This window comes from Lampetra fluviatilis, chromosome 12 (assembly GCF_964198595.1).
Source record: "Lampetra fluviatilis chromosome 12, kcLamFluv1.1, whole genome shotgun sequence".
Classification (NCBI taxonomy): domain Eukaryota; kingdom Metazoa; phylum Chordata; class Hyperoartia; order Petromyzontiformes; family Petromyzontidae; genus Lampetra; species Lampetra fluviatilis.
In genome coordinates, this window is record NC_136286.1 from 2,569,702 (window position 1) to 2,582,862 (window position 13,161).

Sequence of the window (13,161 nt, forward strand, 5' to 3'; positions counted from 1 at the left end):
TGCCCGTTGGCTAATTGCCGTTGTTAATTTGCCGCCTGCCAAAAAAACCCACTAATGGCACGGGAGGGAGGGGAGGGAGGGAGGCTGCCGTAGACTTGTTTGGCATCTCGTGGCACGGTTGCACTCAGACTGCCGCCCGCATTGCAGGTGGAGGGAAGCAGCAGCCGTGTTTTGTCTGGAGCCACGTGTTTTGTTCTGCTCGTGCGTGCGCGCTTGTTGTTGGATTTTGTGTTTTTATGCTTCAATCAAATTGTGGCCCTACAATCAATCCCACGTGGAAATAGGGGGCAGGGAACAGGGAGCTGGGGGGGGCTGAGCGAGTGGTGGAAATCCACATTCCTAGAGAGTACAGAGCGGGGTAGCAGTATTTCAATAAGGCAAATATCATTCCCTCTGTACCTGGTACTAGACATTGATGATGATGATGTCTCGTCAATTATGGTGATGATAATTATAATTAGTCGACACGCAATAATTGACGCAGTTGCTCATCTCCCGTGTACAGCTCTGAGCCAGCGGTGGAAACTCCGCATGCCTATGGCGCGTCTCTCCGTGGAAGGATGATGGCCATAAAATGGTCCTCGTAATGATGATAGAATGACGTTGATATGGGAACATGGTGGGTAGAATCAATCCTATAAGGGTGAGTCTGTGCTGTGTATCATTGAATGTTGCGTCTAATTCCGGGAACCCATATCTAACCTCGATGGCCCTCCACTATAAACATCGGTCAGTTCAGCAGCATTGTTTCAAGCAAGCTGCAGCGTGTACAACATTCTTAGGCACGTGTCGTAACGGGTTGCTGAACGATACATGATGAGGTTGCACCCATTACACACAAAGTGCTTGCCACAAATGAACCACAATACCTTGCTGATCGCGTAAAAGAAGCATATACCATCAAGTGAACTCTGGTTATCCTCGCAGCGGCTTTTATCTGGTCATCGAACAATTATCACTGTGTCGCGCGCTTTCAGATTCGCTTCTGCGGCCGTCTGAAACGCTCTTCCTTCCGACAATTAATAGGAAGCCACTGGAGCCATGCACTTTTCTAAAGAAATTAGTTTTTTGTGTTCAGTTTGTTGTTCTTCCCCGGCACCGGCGATTAGCACGCTTGGGTGCGTACAGTGCGAAAGAGAGTTCAACATTTTTACATAAAATACAAGCCTCTAAATGTTGAAACCTGTGCAGAGTACGCTTGTATTGAACCAATGCTGCTTTAAAACAAAAAACCCGCACTCGCAGAAGACCGCGCTGCCGATGAGATGTGTACACGGTTTTTTTTCTTGCATGCACATCGGGGCAGCGACGTCTTGTGGGTTTACGCGTAGCGCGTCCACGAGGGTGATTGCGTGCGACGCGTATGACTCACGTCTGAGAGTGAGTGAGTGAGTGGGGCCGTGCCGCGCTGTGTCAACACTGCTGGGCACGGTACGTGGTGTGGCGGCGGGTCACGGAGGTTGTTTCAGGCTGAAGTGAAACGAGCTTTGAGCGACGGGAATTAATTAAATAAGGTATATATATATATATAATTGTTCCACCCCCTAATTATCCGTTCTAACCACTCCGCGTCAGTGCGCCTGTTTGCATTAGGCGTAAGGCGACGCATCGGAATACTGCACAACTATAAGATGTTATAAATATATGATGATTATAATTTTTTCTATATATAACGAATTGGGGGGTGAATACACTTACACGAGTACAGTTACTTTCTGCTGAGAGTTGTGAATTCCGAACATGAGTTCTTGACTTTGCCTGACTGATAATCGACGAAGGATATATATTGCAAACTAGACATACATGTGCGTAAACCTCGTCGGCAGTCTTTATTGAGTTATAGAAAGTCAGTATTGTTTGTAGAAATAAGTAATTTATGGTGAAATAGCAAAACCTCTGACTGGGGCTACTTCTCGTGCGTGCGTTCTGACTGCCCGAGTTGCACTGCAAGGCCCCCTTGGCAGGGGTCGTCTTCCTTGTTCGAGCTCCGCGGCTTTGTCAATTAGCTCGGTGTCATAGTCGTGCACGCTCATCGTGATCATCATCTTAAATATGCATAATGATTGATCATGATCACGACGATTCATCATCATCGTGCAGATTTAAGATGATGGTTGAGCGTCATTATCATCTTAATCGTTATTCATATTCATCATCTTCATCATTATCACATCTCTGTCCCGAAGGTGATTTCATACCAGCCACTGTGTCACATCTGCAGCGCCCAAGGTTAATCCCAATTGAAATTCATCCAACTCACCGCACCAATGGCTCTTTTTACAATCTCAGAAATACAGATGCCACCACCACCACCACCATGGTCATCATCATATATACACGAACACACGCACAGTCTCATACTCATACATATACATGCACATCTGTAATCACTCTCACATGCGTAATCTCGCATACATATGCGATACAGTATATATGTCATGCACACACACGCACACACACATCCTCCTCCCATTATAGCCTTAGTCGACTGTTGGGGCAAGTGCTATGAGCGAGTACCCACAGATGTATGTTGAACTTCTTTCGCACCGCACATAGCCAACCCTGCTAATCAAAGGTGCGAAAGCCAACCAATGAAGGCCAGCACGGCACGCGAGGGGGTGGGTGGGCAGCACCACGCCCGGATGTCTTTGTCTCCCCAATGACGATGTTTACGCATCGAACCAGGTACTCATTTGAGACGAAGTCAACCTCGGGGGAGCTCCATTACTGCTTCAGATAATCGTCACCCGTGTTGGCAGTGAGCGGGACTTGAACTCGAGTCGCCGGATTGACCGCTGCGCCACTGCTCCCTCATACTCTCTGACACACACACATTGAGCGGTGAATTACTTTTGCAGGGATGACGAAGAGCCGAGCTCGCGCGCTGTAAATCCCAGTGCGCCGCTCAGCGCGACGCGATGATGCGTTGACGCGTCCGCTCATTAATTAATGAACGCGTGCTCACATGGCCGAGCCGCATTCATTAAGAGTCTTGTTCACGAGGCCTCCGTGACTGACATGTGCACCGCTCGCTTATATGACGATGATGATGATGATGATTTCAACACCATTATGAGCAGTAGTATCATTATTATTTTCATCATCATCACAACCGCTTTCATCAACCATCATCATGACAACCACCTACTTTCTTGATCGTTATCATCACAACCACCCCCACCAATTTCACCACAACCGCCATCATCGTTACAACCACCACCATTTTCATCATCATAATCTCAACCACCACCATTTTCATCATCATAATCTCAACCACCACCATCACCACTTGCATTAGTATGATCACTGCTATTACGAATTTCATCAACACAATCACCACCACCACCATTCTCACCATCAACACCATCACTAGTTGCTCCATACCTGCAACTTTTGGATGACAGCGTGGCAAGCCACATAAACTTCCCGCTAAATATACATCTCATTATATATTGTATTACTCCCTCCTTCCGAAATCCCTTCCTCCCTCGTCACCACGACCATCTCACCGGCTGCCCCCCCCACGCGCACTCAGGTGATTGGTTGCTCAGGTGGGGGGTTATCCTCGGGAGGAGGGCACCAGGGACCCCTTGGCGACGCGGCGTGGCATTCGTGTGGGCTTGGCTGTCACCGTGAGATGTCTCGTGGTGTTACGGTTCTGGGATTTGTTGTTAAGCGTTAATAATAATGATGCCTTATTCGTGTTAGGCTTGGCTTTAGAGTAAATGTTTGTACATTAGCCGCAGCGATATGCTCATGTTATTGTTAGGCTGAGCGTTAGAATTAGTGGCACAAGGCAAATGCTGCTGTTAGGGTTCACGTGTAAACTGTAGTGTTAGGGTTAGGGCTAGAGTTTAAGAGTCAGTGTTAGGGAGAGTGAGGGTCAGTTAGGGTCAGTGTCAGCGTTGGGGTCACCATCCGTGTTTGGGCTCAGAATGTATCCGTTCACCCTTCCCACTGCCCCCAGTATTTATTGTCCAAATCTCTCAATCGCGCTCTCTCTCTCCTTCGCTCTCTCCATTCCTCTCTCGCCCTCTTTCTCCCTCGCCTCTCTCCTCCTCTGCCCCCCCCCCCACGCTCTATCTCTCTCCATTGCCCTCTCTTTTTCTCTCCCTCGCTTACTCGCGTTCTATCATTCGCTCTCTCTTCGTGAGCCCCGCGTGGATTAATTTAATCCCGGGGAAGCTCCTACAACCGACAACAACAACAAAAAAACATATCCACTATCCCCTGCTCGGACCCCAGAAATTCTACCGACTCAACGATTCTCACGCTTGGGGCATCCACTGGGGGGAGGGGGGGCAGAGTGAATCAGATCTTGTCCTCCACATCAAGAGCTGAGAACGATGGAAACAATAAATCTCAAAGCTTCGATGAAAATAAGAAACAAGAAATGGAAAGATATAAAAGTACGGCAGAAATGTGGCGTGGGCAGCATTGGAAAGCGTGAAATTTGAGGTGTGCACGTGACGACCCAACCCCGTGCGATCCTCTTCTCGCCTCGATGGGTTCTACTGAGGCCTAAGGCCACGCTGGGTGGGCATTTCACAAGAACGATTGAACTCCTCGCTGGATAATTATCCGCACATTATTTGGTGACCCTGCAGCTGTGTTGGCGGTGGTGCAAAAGCACAATTAACAACAACAAAATATCTTCTTGGTTCTTTCGGTAAAGTCACGTAGAATGGAAAGAATATAAATAATAAAATAAAACATAATAACATAATTATCACGACGTTTCGGCCACAACGCAAGCAGCTATCATCAGGTGAAGACCAGGTCTGTCGGGGAGACAGCGTCTCACCTGATGACGGCTGCTTGCGTTGTGGCCGAAACGTCGTGAGAATGATTTTATTATGTTTTATTTTATTATTTTTATTGTTTCCATTCTACGTGACTTTACCGAAAGAACCAAGAAGATGAATCTCTGCAGTCACGAAAGCTTTAAATCTAAACAACAAAATACCTCAACACGCGTTCGTCAATACGACTGTCACCTTAAAAAGGAAACGTATACAATGGAAAACGTTTCGGGCAATGGGCCTTCTTCAGAGCACATACTTCTTCTACCCTCTCTATGAGCTGTGAAGAAGGGCCGTAGCTCCAAACGTCGCCCAATGTATACTCTTTCTTTTTTAAGGCCGCAGTTTTATTGAAGAATGTGCTGATGTTTTTTTTTCAGTTAAACAAAGGCCGGCGTGATCACGTGGCTCAATGACGCGAGCAGGGTAGACACAACAAAAAAAACAGTTTGAACAAAAGAGCGGTGGCGCAGTGGTTATCGCACTCGGCTTTGATCTTGGCCACCCAATTTCGAGTCCCGGCCACGGCTAACGTCAACGGCGTGAGATAACTGAACCGGTTCTCCGACACCCCCGTCACCGACCAGCGCGGTGAAGTATGGTCCAATACCCCCCCCCCCACGACTGACAGGGCATGTGGAAGGCTTTCATCCAGCAGTGGATTGACCAAAGGCATGTACAGTATGTTGGTCATAAACAGTATTACTTTTCGATTTAAAGCTTTCGCGACTGCACGGATTCATCTTCTTGGTTCTTTCGGTAAAGTCACGTAGAAGGGAAGTAATAAAATAATAAAAATAAAACATAATAAAATAATTCTCACGACGTTTCGGCCACAACCGTCCTCAGGTGAAGAAATTCTTCACCTGAATAATTTCTTCACCTGAGGACGGCTGCTTGCGTTGTGGCCGAAACGTCGTGATAATTATTTTATTATGTTTTATTTTTATTATTTTATTACTTCTCTTCTACGTGACTACCGAAAGAACCAAGAAGAACAGTATTACTGTTTCACTATTATTATGTTAACAAGACAAGATATTCTAAATGTTTCCGTGGGAGCAAAGGTGTCACTTGCTTCGTGTGATCGGAAAGCCACCAGGAAAACAAGTCGAGCGGACCTCTCTGGAACCCTCGTTACACGCCGCCCTCACAAAGACAAAGATCCCCCGTGTAGCCTTAACAGACTGTTGGGGCAGATGCTGTTAGCGAGCACCTATTAAGGCCGGCACGGCATACCGAGGGGGTGGGTGGCCAGCACCACGCCCGACGGCCTTTGTCACCCCAGTGGCGATGTGTTTTACACACCGCACCAGGTACTCATTTGAGGCTGAGTCGACCTAGGGGAGGCCTCATACGCAGAGGCTGACAGACATCCGTTACAAGAGACAATTATGCCGCACCTCCGATGAGCACGGTTGGCTACGTATGGTGCGAAAGAAGTTCAACAAACATCAACATACAATTGTTCGTGCACAATCATAAAACAATGATAATGATGAAGCACCCTTTGTCGATCCACTGCGGGGGGGGAGGGGTGGTGAGGAGAGGAAGAGTGATGGGAGGTGGAGATGGGGAGGGGGCGGCTACGGGGAGATGGAGCGAACTCAAGGAGGAAGGGAGGCTGTGGAGGAGGAGAAGGAAGAGCGAGCCGGCGATTCTCCAGGACTGGGTGCGAGATGAGGGGGTGGGGGGCTTTAATTGGCTCGCAGTGTGGGGCCAGGGATCACGAAAACAGCCGTTCCCTAGGGAGGGCTGAAGCGAGGTCGTGGAGGTCCCTGAGCCCTGAACAAACTCGGCTGACCCAAGGGTAGCGACGGTTACCTTCCTATGGTAACAGGGTTACCCGCGTTCAAGCTGCAGAATGGGGACTCACTCGCTGTGCAGTGCGCACATGCTACACGCGTGTACAGACCACACACGTGCACGCGTCACACACGTGTGCGCGCTTCATAGTTCGAATGTGTATCGCACGTGTAAGTTCACCGTACGCACATGCACGTGTGAACACTACACGTGTGTGTACATGCATGCATGTACACCGCACGTGTGAATTCTACACCGGTGTATACGTACATGTGCACTGCACGTGTAAAAACTACACTACACGTATGTATACATGCATATACAATGCGCGTGTGTACACCACACTACACGTGTGTGTGTGTGTGTAAACTACACACGGACCAGACTACACGTGTTTATACGTGCGTGTGTACTGCGCGTGTGTAGTTTACACACACAACCGCGCGCGGTGGAGTTTACGAGCGCGCACAATGCGCCCGCCGTTAATCCTCTGCGCGCGCGCACAATGCGGATTAATCGCAACGCAACGTCGCCTGTGAGCGAGCAGTGTCCCCGCAGCGCCTCGTGCGCTTTGCTGCGTCTCTCTTCGGCGCCGCACCGCGCGGCTAGGGGAGGAAGTCTCCTCTCGCCCATCACACGTCGCACGCGAAACGGAGCCGTCTCAGCAACGAGTGCGGGGCCTCTTTGATGGTCCGCAGAGGGCCCGCGGGACAGACAGAGATGGACATGCACGCATCGTTTTGGAGGGGGGGGGGGCTCCTAAAGATGTATGTTGTCCTCGACACAGAGTAAAGACTGCACGAAACATCAAAGACAAAAAATCCCCGTATAGCCTTTAATAGACTGTTGGGGCAAGTGCTGTTAGCGAGCACCTTTATGAAGGTTGGCACGGCACACGAGCGGGCAGGTGTGTTGCCAGCACCACGCCCGGTCACCTTTGTCTCCCCATTGGCAATGTTTACAGATCGCACCGGGTACAAATTGTTAAGGCTGAGTAGACGTAGGAGAGGCCCAGGACCGGTTCAGATAATCGTCACTGGTATTGGCCGTGAGCGGTACTCGGGTTCGTAGCACAGAGCACTAACCACTGCACTACCGCTCCCCACCTGCAAAAACAAATATTCCCAGAAAAGCCTGAACACACTGTTGGGGCAAGGGCTGTTAGCAAGCACCTGTGAATGTTGGTACGGTACACGAGGGGTGGGTGGCCAGCACCACGCCCGGCCCTCCCTAGTGGCGATATTTACACACTGCATGAGGTACTCATTTGAGGCTGAGTCGACCTAGGGGAGGCCCAGGACCGGTTCAGGAAATCGTCACTGGTGTTGGCCGTGAGCGGGAATCGAAAACAGATCGCCGGGTTCATAGCGCAGCGCGCTAACCGCTAAACTATCGCTCCCCACCTACATCCACTCATCCACACTCACGTTCACCCACCCACACTCACCTGCACCCACCCACACTCACCTTCACCCACCCACACTCACCTTCACCCATCCACACTCACCTGCACTCATCCACACTCACTCACCTGCACCCACCCACACTCACCTTCACCCACCCACACTCACCTTCACCCACCCACACTCACCTGCACGCACCCACACTCACCTTCACCCACCCACGCTCACCTGCACCAAACCACCACAGCGTCATTGCCCCTCTCCCCGCATCCACTCACCCACACTCACCTCCACCCACTCACCTTCACCCACACTCACCTTCACCCGTCCCTCTCCCCGCATCCACTCACCCTTGCCGCAGGGCCCCTTGCCGGTCTGCGTGACGGTTGCGTCCCCGCGGCTCTGCGCCCTCCAGTCGGCGGCCCTGAGCTCGCACGCGGAGCTGTAGGTGATCCCGTCCGAGCCGCACACGGGGTACGGGGCCTTGCACACGCACTCGCCGTGGCCGCGCTTCTTGGCACCTTGCGGCCTCTGGCACTCATAGCCCAGGGCGCAGCGGCCCTGGTCACTGCCTCCGCACGGTTCGCCGGCGACCCGGGCGCAAACCTGGGGGGGGGGGTGGGGGGCAGTTGAGGGCAGGCGAGAATGCGAAGGCGCATTTCTTAACTGTACTGTAAATAGATTGTCCAACCGCTATCATTCATTCGCTCAATCCATCGCGCGCCAACTCGATATTAACCATCATGAACCACCACTTACCATCGTCCACCCAGCCACTATATCGATCACAAATCCACTCACCACCCACCACCCATCCACTCACTATCAACCGCCACTCACCATCGACCGCCAATGAACACTCACGGGAACCCATTGCATACGACATAAATGATACAATTATATATATCGATGCTCACACGTGAGCTTGACAATCCATATTCATCTACGAATCGGTACATCGCCACACCCTGATGCCCCCTTAACTAACCCTGACCTGGCTGGCTCAACGCTCCCATCCGTACCTCGCATCGAGACAGCCCAGGGACGGAGCAGCGTTGTCAATTAGTCCAACTACTGATCAACTTTCAATTAAGATACGATGATTGAGCCTTTGCCCAAAATTTCTCAGAATGCACTGATCTCGGAACGGCTGCCAGGTCTATGCTCAATGCCTTCACCAAACCACGCTCGGTGGTGAAGTATGGTTAAATACCCCCCCCCCGGGTCCTCCGGTTTTTCCATCCACATTTAGAATCGACGTTGGTTTAGAGCAGGGGTGGGGAACGTCCGGCCCGCGGGCCGTGTAAGGCCCGCGAAATCATTTGGTGTGGCCCTGCCAAGGGAACCGCAGGCGGGACTCGAAATTCAATAAATCTAGGAGCAAGCCTGGAAAAGCAGTTGCGAGTAGCAACATCATCAATACCAGCTAACGTCACACGCCTCACCAAAGAGAAGCAGTTCCAGCCATCACATTAGGGGTGAGTTAATTAAATGTTTGGCCAAATATAACGGGCTAATTTTTAAGTTGATAATTTTGTATGGCCCGCGAATAATGTTATAAGTATCCAAATGGCCCTTGGCAGAAAAAAAAAAGGTTCCCACCCCTGGTTTAAAGTGTTTGGCTACTGCTTTACATTTCCACACGGCGATAAGCCACTTCGTTGAGCTATAATTTGTGGCCAGGTCGCTTCTGAAAAAGAGCTCCTGTATATAGCTCAGTGGGCCATACCTGGTAAAAAAAACATAGTCTAGTAGTTTGTAAAGGAGTATTAATCCGGACAGCCCCGGCACGCGAGCACTGATTAACAGCAGAGTGGGATTCCTCCCGCTCGCTCAATAATTAGCTCGGCGCGTTACGGATGATTTGCGCGGTGCCGCGAGGTTGGTGAGATGGGGGCGACCCCTACGAAGCTTCGAGCCCCCCTCCCGCCCTCCCCACACACTTGGCCGGAGACCTTGAGAACTTGCATCGACATCGAACCTAGGTACAAACATACTCGCGGCTCATGGTGGCGGTGGAGTTGACGTGGCAGCATCAGGAGCTCTGAGGTTTGGCGCTTCGCGAAGTCAGCATCGTAGAGTTAGGATCAATATACATGAATAAGGGTCATTGCCCGAAACGTCGCCTAATATTAATGTCACACAGTTATGAACAAATGTGTTGCGTTTTTTTGTCATTCGTGCACAACTTCAAACGCAGCATACCCAAATAATACTTATAATCTGAAGTTTGGCAACCAAGGCTCAGACAAATGGGATTGAGAACGCTCATCGTTATCCTCAGCCATGGTCAATCCACTGCTGGATGAAGGCCTCCCCAAGCTTCCGCTATCTGGAGCGGTTCTGCATTGTGAACATGGGAAGCTAGGGGCTCTCGGATCAAGAGTCTCAAGACTGAAGTTTCAAGTTCATTTTGTTTAACCGGGCGAGAACTCAAGATACGAGGAGGGGTCTCATTTGCAAAAGTAACCTGGGTAACCAAAATGACAAAAGCAAATGAAATAAAATGAGGTACAACAATAAATCAAAGAGAAATCAGAACAAAAAACAACTGTATCACACGAGGGAGGGGGTGGAGTCGGATTTAAAACTGGCTCTGGGATTTGGGGTCCCGGGGAAACTCGGCGTGCCGAGGAAAGCGGCGTTGGAGATTATCACGGGATATATCGGGGTATAGGGAACAGGGGTCCCGAGGAGATGGGGGCCAGGGGGGGGAGGGGGTTGGTCTTACCTTGCAACAACTGCAGGGGCCCTTGACGAACCCCTGCGGACACTTTTCCTTCGGCAGCTCGGGGCACTTGATCTTGTCGCACGAGGGACATTTCGCCACTCCGCCGCCTCCTCCTTGTCCGCTCACTCCTTTCCGTCGCTGCCCGCCAGGCTCCCCCGCCTGGGCAGTAGCGGGCAGCAGCAGCGCGGCGCAGAGAAGGGCAGCGACTCCCAGCCAGGGCAGCGGCAACGCGAGGCGCATGGTGACAGGAGTTGGCGGCTGGTGGTGGTTTGCAGGTTCGGGTTGGCTGAAGCTAATTGCCTAGCAGTGGAGACAATCTTCTAGACGACACGGCGGGCGAGTCGACTTTGCTACCTGAGTGGCGGCCGGGCTGAAGAGGAGCGCTCGTTACTACTGCTGCTGATGTTGCTGCTTTCCTGTACGGAGTGAGGGATTTGGGTTGGGTTGCTCTTTCGCTGCTGTAGTTGAGAGAGCGGCCCCGCCTGTTCGGTGGGAGGTGGTGGGAGGTGGTGGGTGGTGGTGGGAGGTGGTGGTGGTGGGTGGTGGTGGGAGGAGGTAGGCGCGATCCCAGTCCCCCGGGGAGACGCGCGCGGAGGGGGGTGGTGGAGGGTTAGGGGCACGGGAAGGGGTAGCGTGGTGGTGGTGGTGGGGGGAAGAGACCGAGTTGGGAGCGCTGTGTGGAGCGAGGCTGTGGGTGGTTAATTAGCTCCATGGGTAGTGGCTCTTGCGATCAGGAGTTTCCGAGCAAAATTCCACCCGCCTCCACCACCCTATCCGCCCGTCGCTCTCCTTCATCCGTTCCTCTTTACCAACCCCGTTTGCTCGGAGTGCTGCTTCAGTGACGATGGTGTCTGTTTAACCACCATCGTTATTACTACTACCACCATTAATCACAATCATTATTGGCATCAGCCATTATTATTGTCGTCGTCATAATAATCATCATCACCAGTATCGTCATCATCATTATAATCATATTAATCGTTATAATCATCATTATGGTCCCCATCATCAATTATACACCGTATCACCATCAACATCATCGTTAGATTGTAGCCTGTTACAAAGTGAACGTTGTAGATCGTGTGACATCAACTACAAGCATTTGGCTACATATAATGCACAATGCTCGAAGTGTACCGTAAATATTGCCGGCAAACTCATGTGAAATCAACAAATTAGACAATAACCGTCCCTGTACCATTACCAGTGTGAATCATCCCTTTTAAAGAAGACCCTGCAGGAGTTGAAACGACTCCAGTGGTCACATGTACACATCCATTAATTCTTCTTATTATTTCAAATGCCTGCTGATGTAGATGCAAATCAACGACGACAATTTCACATTCAGGTGGTCAGGCCCAGACAACCGCGTCAGGAGCAGTGGAGTGTATCGCTCTGATGTCTCCTTCGTGTTTATGGATCTGGTATTGCATCGTTATATGTTGTGTGGTCTGTTCTGTATCACCACAGTCGCACACTACTGGAGAGTTTTTAAATTTTCCATTTGTGCATCAGGTATCCCCATCTGCCATGGTTTGTGCGGATGTGGTTTAGAATGGACCCATGAGCTTTTGCAGAAAATCAAAACCAGGGATCTTCTTCGTTGGGTCCTTAATAGATTAATCGCTATTGATTGAGGTCGCGCAGTGTATAATGGTCATCCTCCCTTTGTTCATCCAAAGATGGATGAAGTCTAGATTTGAAGCTTTCGTGACTGCAAGTATTATTTTTATTTTACTTTTATTAATTTTATTTTTATTTTTTACCTACGTGACTTTACCGAAAAAACCTGAAAATATGGATGAAGTCCCCTCAACTCCGTGTCGGTCATTGGCAATGGTTGACTATACCCCACCACGCTATTCAGAGCGTTCAGGCGAAGGGTGGATGTCACCTTTCAGCCGATGCCAGCCACCGTGGCCCCGTAGAGCAGTGCGCTAACCACTCCACCACCGCCCAGCGTACAGATATAAAATGTTTATGACCATACGCACGTGTGAGATATGTAACTGTCTAAGGGTGTCCTGGGAACGACCGGCACACAATTACAGCGTGGCACAATAAAACACTCGGCCAGGCGGACGTCCGTAAAATATATGACCTGAATATGAGCAGACAGAGAGAGACATCTCCCCACATTTTATTATTAACATATAACTCACTCAGTTGACGTGTCACTGGTGTCAGAGGACCAAAGCGTGCAAACTGAAAATCATCATCAAACCACCACAACCGCCACTTTCATCATCAGCATCACAACCGCTTCCAATCACTGTCGACACTTTCATCATCACAGCCACCACTTATATCACCATCAGCATCTTTACAAGCACTGCCACCGCTTTCTTCATCATCATCATCGTCACAACCATCACCAATATTATCACCATTATCGTCCGAACAACCACCACCACTT

General features: G+C 50.3%; 1 protein-coding gene across 1 annotated transcript in view; it reads right to left on the reverse strand.

Annotated features, from left to right (window-relative positions):
* IGFBP7 (insulin like growth factor binding protein 7) overlaps positions 1–11,221 on the reverse strand; it is a 36,643-nt gene extending 25,422 nt beyond the window's left edge. The window contains exons 1-2 of the mRNA XM_078861351.1: positions 10,743–11,221; positions 8,362–8,617 (exon numbers count right to left, since the gene is read on the reverse strand). Of these exons, the coding sequence (XP_078717477.1) occupies positions 8,362–8,617; positions 10,743–10,982 (496 nt within the window). The 5' untranslated portion in view covers positions 10,983–11,221. The remainder of the gene's footprint in view (positions 1–8,361; positions 8,618–10,742) is intronic.
* Between the last annotated feature and the right edge of the window lie 1,940 nt (positions 11,222–13,161).